This window comes from Dipodomys spectabilis, unplaced genomic scaffold (assembly GCF_019054845.1).
Source record: "Dipodomys spectabilis isolate Male_0828 unplaced genomic scaffold, ASM1905484v1 ptg000266l, whole genome shotgun sequence".
NCBI classification, from domain to species: domain Eukaryota; kingdom Metazoa; phylum Chordata; class Mammalia; order Rodentia; family Heteromyidae; genus Dipodomys; species Dipodomys spectabilis.
This window is the reverse complement of record NW_024870943.1, coordinates 6,042,639-6,059,860: the sequence shown is the minus strand read 5'-3', so window position 1 is coordinate 6,059,860 and position 17,222 is coordinate 6,042,639. Positions and strand designations below refer to the sequence as shown.

General features: G+C 48.8%; 1 protein-coding gene and 1 non-coding gene across 2 annotated transcripts; both read right to left on the bottom strand.

Moving 5' to 3' along the window:
* Positions 1 to 2,142: 2,142 nt before the first annotated feature.
* On the bottom strand, positions 2,143 to 9,529 carry Ap2s1 (adaptor related protein complex 2 subunit sigma 1). The gene is made up of 5 exons (XM_042700347.1): positions 9,392 to 9,529; positions 5,816 to 5,965; positions 3,679 to 3,792; positions 2,603 to 2,662; positions 2,143 to 2,472 (listed from the first exon to the last, which is right to left on the bottom strand). Exons 1-5 carry the CDS (start codon positions 9,392 to 9,394, stop codon positions 2,371 to 2,373), a joined length of 429 nt encoding a protein of 142 aa, XP_042556281.1. The 5' UTR covers positions 9,395 to 9,529; the 3' UTR covers positions 2,143 to 2,370.
* LOC122125905 lies at positions 7,584 to 7,711 on the bottom strand. The gene has a single exon (XR_006150790.1). It is a non-coding gene; the product is annotated as a small nucleolar RNA SNORA18 (small nucleolar RNA).
* Positions 9,530 to 17,222: the final 7,693 nt, after the last annotated feature.

Below are 17,222 nucleotides of genomic sequence, written 5' to 3'. Positions count from 1 at the left end.
CCATCTTTTGTGTACTTTAGGAGGTAGAAATCCAACCTGCCATCCGGTGTGCCAACTGCATCCTCCTCCGCCCACCTCCCATGGCTTCACTTTCCCTTTTGGCACATTTTCCTATTCACTTGTTTGCCTAGTTCTTATTGATTTACTGGAGCTCTTTACCTATTGTAGATATTCCTCTGTCTCAGTGATATGGGACAAGTTCCAACATTTCTGTGGTTGGCCTCAAAGTTGAGAAGTCTCCTGCCTCAGGCTTCTGTGAGTGCTGGGATTGCAGGCATGTACTGCCATACTTGCCCTTGTGCAGATAGAGCATGTCTGACACAGATGGCCATTCAGGTGCCTTTGCTTCTCAGCCGTTGTGATTTTTTTTTTTTAATGTATTATACAGACAGGATTTGGACTGTTGAGTCAGAGAGGAAGTGTGTTTACCCTTGAAAGAAACTGCAGGGCAGATTGCCAGGACTGCCCTGGGCCTCCTCACCAGCTGCTCTGCGCTGGTGGATATTGGGTGTAACTTAACTAGCCATTCACACGGTCCACAGTGATCTCAATTGCAAGCTCTCCACCTTATTTTTATTTTATTGTTATTTAAAGCCTTGGGCTTACTAGGCAGGTGCTGTACTGCTGAGCCACACCCCCACGGTTTTTTCTTTGAGCTGTTTATTTTATTTATGTATTTTATTAAGCCAATCCTAGGACTTGAACTCAGGGCTTAGGCACTGTCCCTGAGTTTTTTGGGTTTTTTTGTCAGTCATGGGGACTGAACTCTGGGCCTGGGCATTGCGCCTCAGCTCTTCAGCTCAAGGCTAGTGCTCTACCACTTGAGCCACAGTGCCACTTCTGGCTTTTTTCTGTTTATGTGGTCCTGAGGAATCAAACCCAGGGCTTCATGCATGCTAGGCAAGCACTCTACCACCAAGCCACATTCCTAGCCCTGAGCTACTTTTTTTAAAAAAAATTATTTTATTGTAAAGACGCTATACAGAGGGGTTGCAGTTATATGAGTAAGGTAACGAGTATATTTCTTGTCAAGAATTGTTACTCACTCCTTTATTGTTCTCCCACTATCCCTTCCCTCCCCGATGAGCTACTTATTATTTATTTATTTATTTATTTATTTTGCGTCCGGTTGTGGGGCCTGAACTCTGGGCCTGGGCACTGTCCCTCAGCTCTTCAGCTCAAGGCTAGCGCTCTACCATGTGAGCCATGGCTCCACTTCCGGCTTTTTTCTTTTTGCTTATGTGTTGCTGAGGAATCGAACCCAGGGCCTCAGGCATGCAAGGCAAGCGCTCTACCACTGAGCCACCTTCCCAGCCCCTGAGCTACTTATTTCTAAGATAGGGTCTCACTTTCCTGTTCGGGCAGCATTGCCTATTTTGGGCTTCCCTTTGTAACCAGGGTAACAGGCACATCACCATGTAATGTTCTTGGTTGAGATGGAGTCTGATGGGCTTTTCAGCCTCAAACCACAATACTCCCAATGTCAACCTCCTAAGTATCTGGATTACAGGTGAGAGCCACAGGTGCGCAGTCCAAGTTTTGGTGACTAGTTACAGCAACAGTAGGAAAGGAATATGCTGTTTTATGATTACACTGTAACAATGCTAATAGAATGGAATTCACCAACTAGTTTCTCTCAGGGCTGTCAATATTAGCTGCGAGTATTATTTTATTTTATTTTTTTCCCAGTCCTGGGCCTTGAACTCAGGGCTAGGGCGCTGTCCCTGAGCTTCTTTTGGCCAAGGCTAGCACTCTACCACTTGAGCCACAGCACTACTTTCTGTGGTACTGAGGAATTGAACCCAGGGCTTCATACATCTGTGCAAGCACTCTACCACTATGCCACATTCCCAGCCCCTTATTTTATTTTACTTTGTGCCATTACTTGGGCTTAAACTTAGGGCCTGGATACTGTTCCTCAGCTTTTGTGTGCTCCAGGCTAGTGTTCTACCACTTGAGCCATAGCTCTACTTCTGGCTTTTGGGTGGTTAGCTGGAGCTAAGAGCCTCATAGAATTTCCAGCCTGGGCTGGCTTCGAACCTGGAACCCCAGACCTCAGCTGCCTCAGTATGGCTGACAGGCGAGCACGTGCATAGGGACTCTGGGCCCACGGCGGAGGGGTTTCCAGGGAAGACCTCGAGGACCAGGCAGGACCACAGGTTTATTGGGGTTCCACGCACACACGCACAGCATCACAGACAAGGAACAGCGCTGCATGGTGACGGCCACTGGGAACACCAGGGCGGCCCGAGGCAGTGGGGGGGGCGCGGTCTCCTGTCCCGCGGTCCGGACACCCCCGGTCCTTCCTGAGGTCCTTCCTGGGGGCAGCTGAGGGGGGCAGGGGTGTGGGGTGCAGGGGCGGCGCCCCCCTCACTCCAGGGACTGCAGCATGAGCAGCTGCTTCAGCACCTTCGTCTGGCTCGTCTCCCGGATCTCCCCCGCCAGGAACATCTCATCCACCACCGTGTAAACCTGCGCCCAGGGAGGCCGGGAGGCCCATGTGAGGGTGTGGGGGAAAGGGGGGGGGGGAGGGCTCAGGCCTTCAGAGCCTGGAAATGGGACTCGTGGGGACCCCCCACCCATCTCCTGCCCCAGAGCCTACCTTGTAGAAGTTGAACACCAGGTCCAGCTCGCACACATTGTGGAAATACTCATTTAGGACCTGGGAGAGGGAGAGATGATAAGAGCTGGGCAGGGAGGGGGTCGCAGAGACACAGGGCAAGGTCATGAGCATGAGAAGGGAGGGCGACAGAGAAGGCGAGGACTGGAAGAGCCACGCAGAGGAGGAGGAGCAAAGATCATCCTAAAGAGACAGAACAGGCACAGGGGTGGTGGGACATGCCTGTAATCGCAGCTGCTGGGGAGGCTGAGATGGGAGGATCTTGTATTCAAGGTCAGTCTGGGCTGCACAGTGAGACCCTATCTCAAAATGGCAAGGGGAAAAACAAAACAAGAACTGAAGAAGAGACAGACAGGGCTGGGGTATGGCTCAGAAGTAGGGAGCAGGGCTGGGAAGGCGGCTCAGTGGTAGAGCGCTTGCCTTGCATGCATGAGGCCCTGGGTTCGATTCCTCAGCACCACATAAGCAGAAAGAAAAAAAAGCCGCAAGTGGTGCTGTGGCTCAAGTGGTAGAGTGCTCGCCTTGAGCTGAAGAGCTGAGGGACAGCGCCCAGGCCCAGAGTTCAGGCCCCACGACTACCACCACCACCAACAACAACAACAACAAAAAAAGTAGAGTGCTTTGGCCCTTGAATTCAAAACTCAGTTCTACAAAAACAAAAAGGCAGACAAAGACCTAAGGAGGAGACAAAAGAGGTACAGACCTATGGCCTGAAGACAGCCAATCAGGTTGGGCATGATAGCTCATGGGTGCAGCGGTACATGCCTGTCATCTCAGACATTTGGGGAATATAAACAAGAAGGACATTGCAGGATCACTCTGGGTGTAAACAAACACAAGGCTATTAGCAAACATGGCTGGAGGTGCAGCACAAGTGATAGAGCGCCTGGCCTGGCAAGCACAAGGCTCTGAGTTTGAACCCAAGTGCCTCCAAGGGGGAAAAAAAGAGTCAAGGCAGGTGAGGAGAGGCGAGGCCGGAGGGAGCAGGCAGGGTTCAACCAGGCAGAGCCAGGCTGAGGGCGGAACAGCGAGGTGCCCCCACGCACACACCCACACACCTCCACGAAGTTGTGGATGGCCTCCAGATAGGCGAGGTTGTTGTCGTTGACGTCCACGCAGATACAGAAGTAGAGACCGGCGTAGCGGCGGTAAATGATCTTGAAATTCCGGAACTGTGGGCAGAGGGGTCTTGAGTGAGGGCAGGCGCGGGGCACCCTTGGCTGGGTGCCCAGCAAAGCCGGGCCCAGCCCTGTCCTCCCACGATTGCTCATTCCAGGGGTGCAACAGGCAGCAAGGAGGGGGCAACCATGTTCCTTCCAAAGGTGGGAGCGGGCAGGACAGGCAGGAATGTTCCAGAAAGGGAGGAGCTTGCACAAAAGCCCAGACTGAGGGAAAGCCAGGCACATCCACCAGGCCCATACCCGGGCCTCTCCCTCTATGACCCCTGGGAGTCAAATTCCTTGCCCAATGGATGTGGAAGCAGTCGCCTGTAATCCCAGCACCCAGGAGGCTGAGGCAGGAGGATCAAGAGTTTGAGGCCAGCCGGGCGCTGGTGGCTCACGCTTGTAATCCTAGCTACTCAGGAGGCTGAGATCTGAGGATCACAGTTCAAAGCCAGCCCGGGCAGGAAAGACTGTGAGACTCCTATCTCCAATAAACCACCAGAAAACCGGAAGTGGCGCTGTAGCTCAAGTGGTAGAGTGCTCGCCTTGAGCTGAAGAGCTGAAGGACAGCGCCCAGGCCCAGAGTTCAAGCCCCACGACCGACAAAAAAAAAAAAAAAGAGTTTGAGGCCAGCCTGGGCTATGTTAAGACTTCAAAAAATAAAAATCCTGGGTAAATTCCTTTGGTAACTACACGCATTCCGTGAGCAGCAGCTCTGTCCTGGAGGAGAGGGGGGGATCACCACTGTCACCAAGGCAACTCAGGCCTTGTAGCCCAGGCTGGCCTCAAATCTCCATCTTCTACCTCTGCCTCTGTGTGCTGGGATTACAGGCATATACTACCACACTGGGGGATCAACATCTGAGACTTTCTGAGCTTCCTGTTACCACTCCATAAGGTTTAGATCTTGCTGAGGCATGACTCAAATGGTACAGCACCTTCTTAATAAGCATGAGGCCCCGAGTTCAAACCTCAGTACTGCCAAACCAACATATACGTATGGACATGCATACTGGAGTGCAAAGAATTTGGCCAAAATCTGGAGGAAAAAAGTACAGGCTGTCAGGGTGGTAGTGTAGAGCCACCTAGTGGCAGCTCTGGGTGCCAACAACCAGTCCTGGTACTGGGAGCTCAGCTTCTGGTTAATTTCTGCAGGGGTACAGTGAGGCCCCCACACAGTCCCAGGATAAATGGCCCTCTGTTTCCAGCTGGCCGGGTCTTCCCCGGCCCCTTCCACCACGCTACTGCCCCATCTCCACATACCCTCTTCCTCTTTTATTTCCTTTTAGTTTGAGGTACTGGGAACTGAATTTGGGGCCTGTTGTTTTTTATTGTTTCTGAGATAGACTCTTCTTAAATTTTTTTTTTTTTTGGTAGGTTGTGTGGCTTGAACTCAGGGCCTGGGCGCTGTCCCTCAGCTCTTTAGCTCAAGGTAAGTGCTCTACCCCTTGAGCCACAGCACCACTTCTGTTTTTCTGGTGGTTCATTGGAGATAAGAGTCTCATGGACTTTCCTGCTGGGGCTGGCTTTGACGTGCGATCCTCAGATCTCAGCCTCCTGAGTAGCTAGGATGTCAGGCATGAGCCACAGGTGAGCCTGGCTCTTTGAGACTCTTATCTCCAATTAACCTCCAGAAAACTGGAAATGGAGCTGTGGCTCACTAGCCTTGAGCACAAAGAGGCTCAGGGACAGCACTCAAGCACTGAGTTCAAGCCCCACAACCAAAAATAAATAGCTGGGTGCCAATAGCTCATGTCTGTAATCCTAGCTACTCAGGAGACTGAGATCTGAGGATGGAGGTTCAAAGCCAGCCTGGGCAGGAAAGTCTGTGAGATTCTGATCTCCAATAAACCACCAGAAAACCGGAAATGGTGGTGCGGCTCAGGTGGTAGAGCACTGGCCTTGAGCTGAAGAGTTGAGGGACAGCGCCCAGGCCCAGAGTTCAAGCCCCACGACCAACAACAACAAAAAATAATAAAGTAAGAAGACGTGGGTGTGGGGGAGGTGTGGGAGGCAGGGAAGGAGCAGTCACCTCCACGAAGTTGGTGTGCTTGGCATCCCGGACCGTGACCACGGCATGGACTTCTTCGATCAGCTTTTGTTTCTCGTCATCATCGAACTGCATGTACCACTTGGCCAGCCGTGTCTTGCCCGCCCGGTTCTGGATGAGGATGAAGCGGATCTGGGGAGGCAGAGGAAGTAGAGTGAGAGGCAGGCAAGGTGGGAAGCCGGAGGCGGGGCAATGCCCAAGAGCCCCACCCATCCTCACAGGGGAGATAGGGTGCAGCCCTCACACACACACCCCCACCCCTCTGGGCCCCTCCAGCCTCCCTTCTATTCAATGGCTGATCAAGTCCCAGGTCCCATCACTGCCTTTTATGGTTTAGCTTTCAAGACAGGGTCTCACTATGGAGTCCAGTTCCATGATCCTCCTGCCTCCATCTTCCAAATGTTGGGATTACAGAGGTGTACTCCCATGCCTGGCTCTAGCATTTATTTGCCTCTTGAAGCCTGTTTCCTCACTGGCCAAGCAAATTTCTCAAGATTTATTTTGCTAGGGTGTTTTCAAAATTAAGTTTATAAACTTTTTTTTTTTTTCTGGTGGTCCTGGAGTTTGGTCTCAAGACCTTTTGCTTGCTAGCAAGTGAAAGCCATGCCCTTAGCCCTTTCTGCTTTTACTTATTTATTTCTGTCATTTGTACGGCTTGAACTCTGGGTCTGGGCACTGTCCAGCTCTTCAGCTCAAGGCTAGCGCTCTACCACTTGAGGCACAGCACCACTTCTGGCCTTTTCTGCTTATGTGGTGCTGAGGAATCGAACCCAGGACCCCATACATGCAAGGTTAGCTCTCTATCACTGAGCCACCTTCCTAGTCCCCTCTGCTTTATTTTGCTTGGCTGGCCTTGGACTGTGATCCTCCTTTTTCTGCCTCCTGCATAGCTGAGACATAAATGTCAAACACCATAATTGGCTTGTTTGTTGAAATGGGGGGGGGAGGGTCTCTCTAACACTTTGCCCCCGCTAGCCTCAAACCATGTCTTCCTGATCTCTACCTCGCAAGCAGCTTAATTACAAGTGTGAATTATCTAGCTCAGTTCCTTTTTAATTTTTTTTTTCTTCTGTCGGTCATGGGGCTTGAACTCTGGGCTTGGGTGCTGGCCCTCAACTCTTCAGCTCTAGGCGAGCACTCTACCACTTGAGCTACAGACCCACTTCCGGTTTTCTAGTGGTATATTGGAGATAGGAGTCTCATGGTGTTTTCTGCCCAGGGTGGCTTTGAATCGCGATCCTCAGATCTCAGCCTGCTGAGTAGCTAGGATTACAGGCATGAGCCACCGGTGCCTGGCTTCAGTTCCTTTTTAGTACACAATTAAAAACCTTGAAATATAATTTATCTATCCCAAATTGCTTTTGTTTGTTTTTGCTGGTCCTGGGGCTTGAACTAAGGGACTAGGCACTGTCTCTGAGCCTCTTTGTCCTCAAAGCTAGCACTCTACCATTTGAATTTTTTCTTTTGGTTGGTTGTGGGGCTTGAACTCTGGGCTTGGGCGCTGTCCCTCAGCTCTTCAGCTCAAGGCGAGCATTCTACCGCTTGACCCACAGCGCCACTTCCACAATCTACCATTTGAGCCACAGTGCCACTTCCAGCCTTTTCTGAGAAGCTTACTAGAAATAGTTTCATGGACTTTTCTGCCTGGGCTGGCCTCAAATCACAATCCTCAGATCTCAGTCCCCTGAGTAGCTAGGATTACAAAGGTGAGCCACCAGTGCCTGGCACAAATTTATTTCTTTTTTTTTCCTTGTGTCTTGCAGTTACTTCCCACAGACACAGAGAATAGTCCTGTGAGTAAAGCACACCACATATTTACTCTGTGAGGCGTTTCCAACGATGTGTTGCCACAGATGCTCCATCGGGATAGACCTCACCTCAAATTTATTTCTTTAAGCCAATTCTGGGGCTTGAACTCTGGGCCTAGGCATTGTCCTCTTAGCTTTTTTTTTTCCTCAAGACTGGCACTCTATCACTTGAGTGGCAGCTCCACTGCCTTCTGGTTAACTGGAGATAAAGAGTCTCACAGACTTTGCTACCCATAATGGCTTTGAACTATCTTTCTCAGTTCTCAGGATGACAGGCGTGTGTCACCAGTGCCTGGCTTTGTTATTTGACATTGAAGTGAGACAGCGCTGTCCAAGTCCCCTCTGTGAGGAAGCCTGGATTTGGGCCCCTGAGTCTGGCATGCTATTGCCCATTTTATTATGAGACGATTTATGGGTCAGGGAAAGGAGATCTCACAGCTAGACCCTCTAAGCCTCCAAACTCCTGACTTGTGTGAAGCCCTGACTCCTTAATGGGGGGAGGAAATGGGTCCTTCTTCTTAAACCTGCTGTCTACACTCAATCTGCACCCCTCTCCCCCAAGCTGGAAAGGAACAGGATATTATTACATTCTCCTAGGAACTCCTCTGCTGAGGCAGTGAAACTCACTTCCTCACAGGACAGAGGACCAGGGCAGGACAGGAAGGGGCTGGGTGAGCACCCCAGAATTCAGAGACCCGAGAGCACATAATTAGAGCAGCTAGAGGCAAGCCTGGGGGTGACAGCTCCCTCATTCTCAGATCCCCTCAACACCTCCTGAGGACCCTAGTGTGTCTGCCACTCCTTCGCTTGCTCCTTTAGTGGTTTTTTAGACCTCCCCACCTCCAGCCTCAATGGGTCTTTCTTTGGAGACAAATAACCCTTCTCCAGCTCCAAGGCCACATCCTTTATTCCAAAGGTCACTACCTACCTCCAAGGACCTTGTTTCCTGGGGAGGCTCGTCCATGTTCTTATACCTTTCCTCCCGCCCAAACAACCCTTCTTAGTTTCAAAGCTCCACGTTGGAGTGGGGGTGGGAGCAGGATGGCCTCTAAATCCGAAATTCAGTTCTTGCCTCAAAAGTCCCCCTCAAATGTCACAATTTCAAGCCTATTCTGTACCCTGGCCCCAAGCCTCTCCTCCTGAAATCTGCTCCCTATTTGTTTCTGGGATGCACACCCTAGCTCCAAGCCTTGGGGGTGCAGTTCACCGGCTCTGACTCCATCCACTGTTTCCGCAGTTCCTACCTTCAGCTTCCCAGTATCCAGCCTCTCCCCGCCTCCCCACCCCCTCCCCGGGATTCTCTCCTTCAGCCAAATCCTCTCCGGTCCTAACATCCCCTCTGCCCCTGCAGGGCCAGCTCCTGAACTTCGGGGACCCCCTCACCCCGGTTCTGCTCCGGCGCTTCCTCCCCACTACAATGCCTGCACTCCCCCCCCCCCCCCCCCCCCCGCCAAGATCGGACCTCACCAGCTGCGTCTCTAGTTTCCAAAGGCCCCTTCCAAACCTGCGATCGCCCACCCTTCTTCTCCAATGCCCCCTTGGGCGGACACCCCAGAGCACCCCCGAGCGCAGAATCCAGACGCTGTTTCCCCTTCTGGATCTCCCCACGGCCTCAATCCTCGCCGCCCGCGCCTGGCCCGGACCATCCACCACTGGGGGAGGGGACCGGCGCCCGGCGCCGACCCAGGCCGGCACTGCCCGCGCGCCGACCCTGTCTCGGCTCGTCCCCGGTGTGGCGCGCCCCCGTTACCATGACGACCCCCGTTCGGACCCCAGCGGCCCGGGTCCCCGCTGCTACTGGGCGGCTCTGGCTCCGGCTGCAGTTGTGGGGGCCCCCAAAGGCTGGCGCAGACTTCCGGCAGAAGGACCCGCCCGCCTTCACGCGCACAGCCTGTTGGGAGTTGTAGTCCCCCCCCCCCCACCAACGAGTCTACTCCTCAAGGAAGAGTCGGGTCCGCCTCCCAACATGCTGCGCGACTGCCCTTTTCTACCAAATGATCCGAACAACAAACGCATGCTGGGAGTTGTGGAACTAGTTCTCTACGGAAGACTACAATCCCCACATGCTTGGCGGCACACACAAAGAGCGTTGCATTTTGGGAAATGTAGTTCGACTGCACCCATTACCACCACCACCACCACCACCACCACCACCACCACCACCACCACCACCACCACCACCACCACCACCACCACCACCACCACCACCACCACCTGCCCCGCCAGAAAAAAAAAAGAGTGCTCGAAATAACCGTTTTAAGTAAGAAACTGTATTGGACTGAACGCCAGTGGCTCTAGCCTGGAGATGGGAGGACAAGAGTTCGAGGCCAGCCAAGGCAGGAAAGTCCTATACTCCATGTCTAATTAAGCAACAAAAAGGCAAACTAGCCGGGCACCGGTGGCTCATGCTTGTCATCCTAGCTACTCAGAAGGCTGAGATCTGAGGATCACGGTTCAAAACCAGCCCGAGTAGGAAAGTCCGTGACACTCTCATCTCCAATAAACCACCAGAAAACCGGAAGTGGCGCAATGGCTCTAGTGGTAGAGCGCTAGCTTTGAGCTGAAGAGCTGAGGGACAGCGTCCAGGCCAAGTTCAAGCCCCAGATTGAAGGTTTGGCTCAAGTGGTAACACCAGTCTAGCCAGAAAGTTAACTATCTTTTTATGCTTATACATTGAGACCAAGGCAGTAGCTTAACGTACCAAAACACAAAACCCAACCAAACTGGACGCTAATTAGCTATTTGACAGATTCACACCTGTCATCCTAGCTACTCAAGAGGCTGAGAGCTGAGGATCATGGTTCAAAGCCAGCTCAGGCAGAAAAATCTGTGAAACTCATCTCCCTCCAATGAACCCCCTGAAAACCAGAAATGGAGCTGTGGCTCAGAGTGGTAGAACAGTAGCCTTGAGCAGAAGAGCTTAGGGAAAACACCCAGGCCTGGAGACAAAAATAATTAGATAGATGGATAGATAGATAGATAGATAGATAGATAGATAGATAGATAGATAGATAGATAGATAGATAGATAGATAATATATTAGTTTTTTTTTGTTGTTGTTTGTTTTTTGCCAGTCGTGGGGCTTGAACTCTGTCTGGGCTTGGGCGCTGTCCTGTGCTCTTCAGCTCAAGGCGAGCACTCTACCACTTGAGCCACAGCACCACTTCCAGTTTTCTAGTGGTTTGTTGGAGATAAGAGTCTCAAGGACTTTGCTGCCTGGGCTGGCTTTGAACCCTGATCCCCAGATCTCAGCCTCCTGAGTAGCTAGGATTACAGGTGTGAGCCACTGGCACCCAGCTAGATAATATATTAGTTATATCACTGTTTATGTTATATTATTGATTTTGTTTTGTTTTGTTTTTTGCTGGTTCTGGGGCTTGAATTCAGGGCCTGAGAGTTGTTTCTAAGCTGCTTTGTGCTCAAGGCTAGCAGTCTTCAACTTGAGCCAGAGTGCCACCTTCAGCTTTTTCTGAGTACTTGATTGGAGATAAGAGCCTTACAGACTTTCCTGCTTGGGCTGGCTTTGAACCAGGATCCTCAGATGTCAGCCTCCTGAGTAGCTAGGATTACAGACAGGAGCCACAGGTGCCCAGCATGGACCATAATTCTTCTACTTGTGTTTTTCCAGTACCAGGGATCACAGGTACATACCACCATGCCTTATACTTACATTGAGTTGGGGGTCTCATGAACATGTCTTGACTGGCCTTGAATCGCCACTCCTTGTCTCCCCATACCAAGTTAGCTGGGGATATAGGCATGATCCACCCTGCCTGTTCTGCTCTGTGATTTTTGGGTTATACAGTCTGGGGCTGAGGATAAGGATCAATGATAGAGCATTTGTCAAACATAGGAAAGTCCTTGAATTCAATCCCCAGTACTACCAAAAAAAAATAGCTTCTCAAAATTAAAAATACATTCATAGGGCTGGGAATGTGGCTTTGTGGTAGAGTGCTTGCTTAGCATGCATGAAGCCCTGGATTTCATTCCTCAGGATCACATAAACAGAAAAGGCTGGAAGTGGCGCTGTAGCTCAAGTGGTATGGTGTTAGCCTTGAGCAAAACTCAGTGTCCAAACCCTGAGTTCAAGCCCCAGGACTGGCATAAATAAATAAATAAATAAATAAACATACATATATGCAGTCCAGTCCAGAGCATTCTCTAAATTGCAATCCTCCTGTTATTGAAGTTTAGGGCAAAGCTCCTTACTTGGAGAGTCTCAAACTGGGCTCAGCCCCCTGGGTAACAAATGCCAATTGAAGGGACAAGTGGTGACAAAGGGTAGAGAAAGAAGATTTATTTAAAGCAGCTAATATGGGAAAGAATAAAGAGTTTCAGTGACCCCCCTCCCCCTCCCCAACACTGTCTTTAAGGTACTGACATGAGCTACCAGTTTATATGTATTTAAAAAAAACAAGCAAGAAGCACAGTTAATGAGTCTTGGTCCTAGTGTGGCCTGGTTGATCTTTATCACTGGCTACCACTTGTTCTGATAAGAAAAGCATTGCTGCCTTGGGGTAGATGTTTATCAATTAGGCAGGCCTTCCCAAAATGACTACTGGGGAGAGAGAGAGAGGGAGAGAGAAAGAGAGAGAGAGAGAGAGAATCAGGAAAAGGTTAAAGGTTAACCGAGCAAAAATAGAGCCAGAGGGGCCAAAACTTAGTTTACAGGTCAGTAGTCCAGGCTTTCTTCACATCTGTATTGCTACAATGTAAGAGGATTAAAGGGTAAAGTGTAAGAGATCAGTTTTTTTCTGTAACTACTGCCTGCTGGTAGGGGGCGCTGCAGGACTCTTGGGATGGAGAATCACAGGGTCAGAAAATTGTTTCCTGTGGCTTTTGGAGGGGATGATTAAGATTTTAGACAGTCCTTTAGTGATTAACATGCAGTTATGCAGAAGTCTGGTTCCCAGTTTTAAGACAAAAGAGACAGACGATTCAAAATGAGGTTGGAGACACCAGGCTCTTCCCCTGTTTTGGGGTAACCTTTGGGCCAAAGTGTTATTTAGCAAAAGTAGTTTCTAAAAAGCCATTGTAGTGCTGTCCCAGAGTCCAGAGAACTGGAATCACAGTTATGAACTACCATACTTGCCTATGCTAGCCTCAAACTCTTGGTCCTTCTGCCTCAGCCTCCCAAGTAACTGAGCTTCTCATAAGAGATTCATATCCAGAATACAGAAAACTCCTACAGTTCAACAGCAACAACCACAACAAACTCCACAGAACTTAACCCCAACATAGACAGAGAATTGAATAGATAGTTCCCTAAAAATGATCTACAAATGACCAATGAATCACATGAAAAAATATTTAACATCAGTTGACATTAGGGAAATTGCAAAGCAAAAGCTTAATCACTTTCCACCCATCGATAGGATGTATACTATAAAAACAAAACAAAAATAAACAAAATCTGGAACCAAGCTAAGTTCTAGTGACTCAAACCAGTAATCCTACGTATTTAGGAGAATGGGATCTAAAGGATAGTGTCTTGAAGTCAGCCAAGACATAAAAGCCTAATAGATTCCACCTCCAATTAAGTAGAAAAACACAGGGGTGAAGGTATGGTTCAAACTGCAGTGTACCAGCTATACATCAAACACATAGAGAAAGTAAAAGATCTTGAGTTCAAACTTTGGTACCTCTACCAAAAAAAAAAAAAAAGTAAGTTGGGTGGGGTGCTAGTGATTCACACCTGTAATCCTAGCTACTCAGAAGGCTGAGATCTGAGGATCGAGCTTCATAGCCAGCCTGAGCAGGAATGTCCATGAGATTGTTATCTCCAATTAACCACCAGAAAACTGGAAGTGGTGCTGTGGCTCAAGTGGTATAACACTGGTCTTGAGCTGAAGAGCTCAGGGACAGTGCCCAGGCCCAGAGTTCAAGCAATACAACTGACAAAAAAAAAAAAGGCTGGACATTGGTGGCTCACACCTGTTATCCTAGCTGCTGGGATATTGAGCAAGGATCTTGGTTCAAGGTCTGACTGAGCAGAAAAAGTTGTCAAGGCTTTTTTTGGACAGTAGATGGCTGTGGTGGTGCATGTCTGTCATTCTAGTGCCATGGGAAGGGTAAACAGGTGGATCAAAGTCCAGACAGGTATACTGGCAAGAACTGAGACCCTGTGTGAAGAATATCCCTTGCTGCTGGGTGCTGTGGATCACCAGCTAGCTACTGAAGCCTAGCTACTCAAGAGATTGAGCTCTGAGGATCAAGGTTCAAGCCCAGCCAAGGCAGACAAATCTGAGAGGCACTTCTTTCTGATTAACAAAATTCAGGAGGTGGAAGTGTAGGTCAAGTGGCAGAACTCCAGCCTTGAGTGAAAAAACTAAGCAAGAGCATGAGGACATGAGTTCAAGTTCCAGTACAAACGAAAAGGAATAGTATACAAAAGGGGTGGAGTTGTGACTCAGTGGCATAGCACCCGCCTAGCAAATATAAGGCCGTAATTTAATCCCTTGTCAAAAAATAAAATAAAAAAATAGAATTTGGAGGTAAAAATCTTACCTATGATCTCTAGCACTGTAAAATAAATAATCCAGGTGCCAGTGGCTCTCACCTGTAATCATAGCTACTAGGAGGCTGAGATCTGAGGATTGAGGTTCAAAGCCAACTCAGGCAGTAAAGTCTGGGAGACTCTTCCCTCCAATTAACCATAACCACCAGAAAACTGGAAGTGGTGCTGTGGCTTAGGGGTGTAGAGCACTATACTTGAGTAAAAAATGCCCAGGCCCTGAAACCGACAATAAACAAACAAATAAATATTACATAGTAGGAAATAAGGCATGAAGATTTGTGCATTCTATTCCCTAAAGATGCTCTTCACATAGAAACACATCAAGGCTGTTGTGGTTCTAGCTGGTCATCCAGCACACCGGAGGCTGAGGCAGGAGAATTGCCAGCCTGGGCAAATTGTCAAGGCCTGTAAAAAAAGGAAAACACAGGGTTGGGAAGGTGGCTCAGTGGTAGAGTGCTTGCCTTGCATGCATGAGGCCCTGGGTTCAATTCCTCAGCACTACATAAGCAGAAAAAGCCAGAAGTGATGCTGTAGCTCAAGTGGTAAGGTGCTAGCCTTGAGCTGAAGAGCTGAGGGACAGCATCCAGGCCCAGAGTTCAGGCCTCACGACTGGCAAAACAAAACAAAACAAAACAAAAATAAACACAACCAAATTCATGATAATAGAAGTGTAGAGAAAAGTTCCCTTTGTCAGGTAGGAGAGAACCTGAAAGTATGGGGGTATGGGATTCTGAGAGCTAGGTCTCCTTTGTGGGGGCGTTACAGGTGTGTTCTCTTGGTGAATATTCATTGAGATGCTTCCTTGCAATTGATGTGCACTTCATACTTAAATTTGTAAAGTATGTGAAGATAGGCGGTTCGAGCCTCCTCCCCTTCAAATATTTAGCATCTGCCAGGCTACGTTTCAAGGCTGGGCCAGGTGCGTTGGGATTGAGCGGCACCTCAATCGAAGCAGCCCAGACTCTCTTTCCTGCCTCTTGATTGGCTGCCCTGCTGGCCAATGACAGGCGAGCTGACAGCATCCTCGAACATCTCCAAGTCCAAGCAACTGATTTCTGAGAATGGACAACAGAACACTTCCCACCACACACACACCCCCACAGAATTCTTTGGTGGACTTTTTTTTCTTCTTTTCTGTCCGTGCATCTCTGAAATGGGGATCCAGACTCTCTCACTCCTACATAGTACAGACTCTGGCCTCTTTTTGGTGGCTGTAGCCTCCGCCCATTCCAGCCTCTAGGGAAATGCTTGGGAACTCTTGATAACTGCCTAAACCAGCAGCCAGGACTTTTCTCTGTCGGCTAATTGTTTATTAGCTTGTTTATTTATTCTGGATGGGAGGGTAGCTGGACCAGGGGGAGGGGCTGCCCCCAGGGAAGCCTGCTTCCGGTAGTTCAGGCTTGCTCAGCTGCAAGAATTGCTGAGCTAGAAAGGCCCTCTTTCCGGAGCCCCGGCTCCCTGTCTAGCCAGGGGATCTCAGGATGCCTGAGTGAGAGAGAGCTCCAGCCCTGCCTTTCCACCAGGAGACACAAAGACCTACTACCAGACAGCAATGACCCAGGGAGTTCAAGGGCTGGGTTAGGGACCTAGATGTGGCTGTAGGAACCTAGATGGGCCACCTAACCCAAGCAGGACATATGAACTAGTACTGAAATAAGGGTAGGATTTAGTAAACAAGGACCTTGCCTTTTTGGCTATGTTTCCAGGGTCTTCTACCCCTTTTATCATTGAACTGATTACTTATTTACTAATAAATTGTGTGTGTGTGTGTGTGTGTGTGTGTGTGCGCGCGCGCGCCAGACTAAGGCTTTAACTCAGAGACTGGACGCTGTTCCTTAGCTTTTTCACTCACGGCTGGCACTCTACAGCTTGAACTACAGTTCTATTTCTTGCTTTTTGGAGATTCATTGGAGATAAGAATCTGAAGGGCTTTCCTATCCGGGCTAGCTTTGAACTGTGATCTTCAGATCTCAGCCTCCTCTATACTTAGGATTATAGAGATGAACCTTACTTTTAAGGTATCGCTCTATGTAATGAGGCTAAAGTCAAACTTGAGAGCCTGCAGCCTCAGCCTCCTGAGTGCCAGGATTACAATAAGCATGTACCACCAGGCTCCCCAGTAAACAAGTATTGTGCACTATTTGCTATGCTTTGGAAATGAGCTTTCTAAGGACACCTAACCACTACAGGCCCTCAAATCATAGTGGAGTACTATGAAGAAGTAACTTGTATGTAGTCACTTGACCCTTACTTTGAGTATCCAATATACCACTTACAGTATGTGCTACTTCTGGGCACTATAATTTTTTCGATAGTTAGTGTGCAAATTGATGTACTCTGTCTAAAATGTGTTAGGATATTCCTTAACACAGAATATTCCTTTTAATTAAAAGTGCAGAAGTTTGTCAATCAGGCCACATCTGGGAGTCCACCCTGAGGAAGTGATTTCCCTTTGAAACAATGCATCAGATGAGGTTGACAGGATCCAAAAGGGGAAGGGAGAATCTGGGTGGAGTTAGGTACTGCCAGTTGGCCAATTTCCCAAGATTGCAAGGCCTAGTGTAGGTGTTTCAAAAAGATTAATTTGAGGTAAGGATATCACTCCCCACTCTTACCTTTCCAGTATTACCTCCAAAAGCTTAAAACCAAAATTAAAAAGGAGAAGCAGACATTCTACAAATCTGACTTGGCAGCCTATGTGAGTAAAAAAAGATTTAAAAGTTGCCACTAATCTAAACGTTAGATTTTATACATAAAAAAGCACTAAATTAGCTGGGCATGATAGTGCATTCCTTTAATTCCAACTCTCAGAAGGCTGAGGAAGGACAATTGACATGAACGTTCCCTATCTCTAACAAAACAGAACAAAACAAAATGGTCATGGAAATGGTCATTAATCAAAAATGCTTTACTAAATGGCACATATTTTTACAACTTATGTCTTTTATTTACTAATGCTTGTATAAGTCCTATGTGAAAACCATAATTTTTAGCACTTTACAGATTGCATTAATTCTCCCTTAAGGCTACTTTTGCTGTCCAAAGTTTCAGTTACTTATCTTGT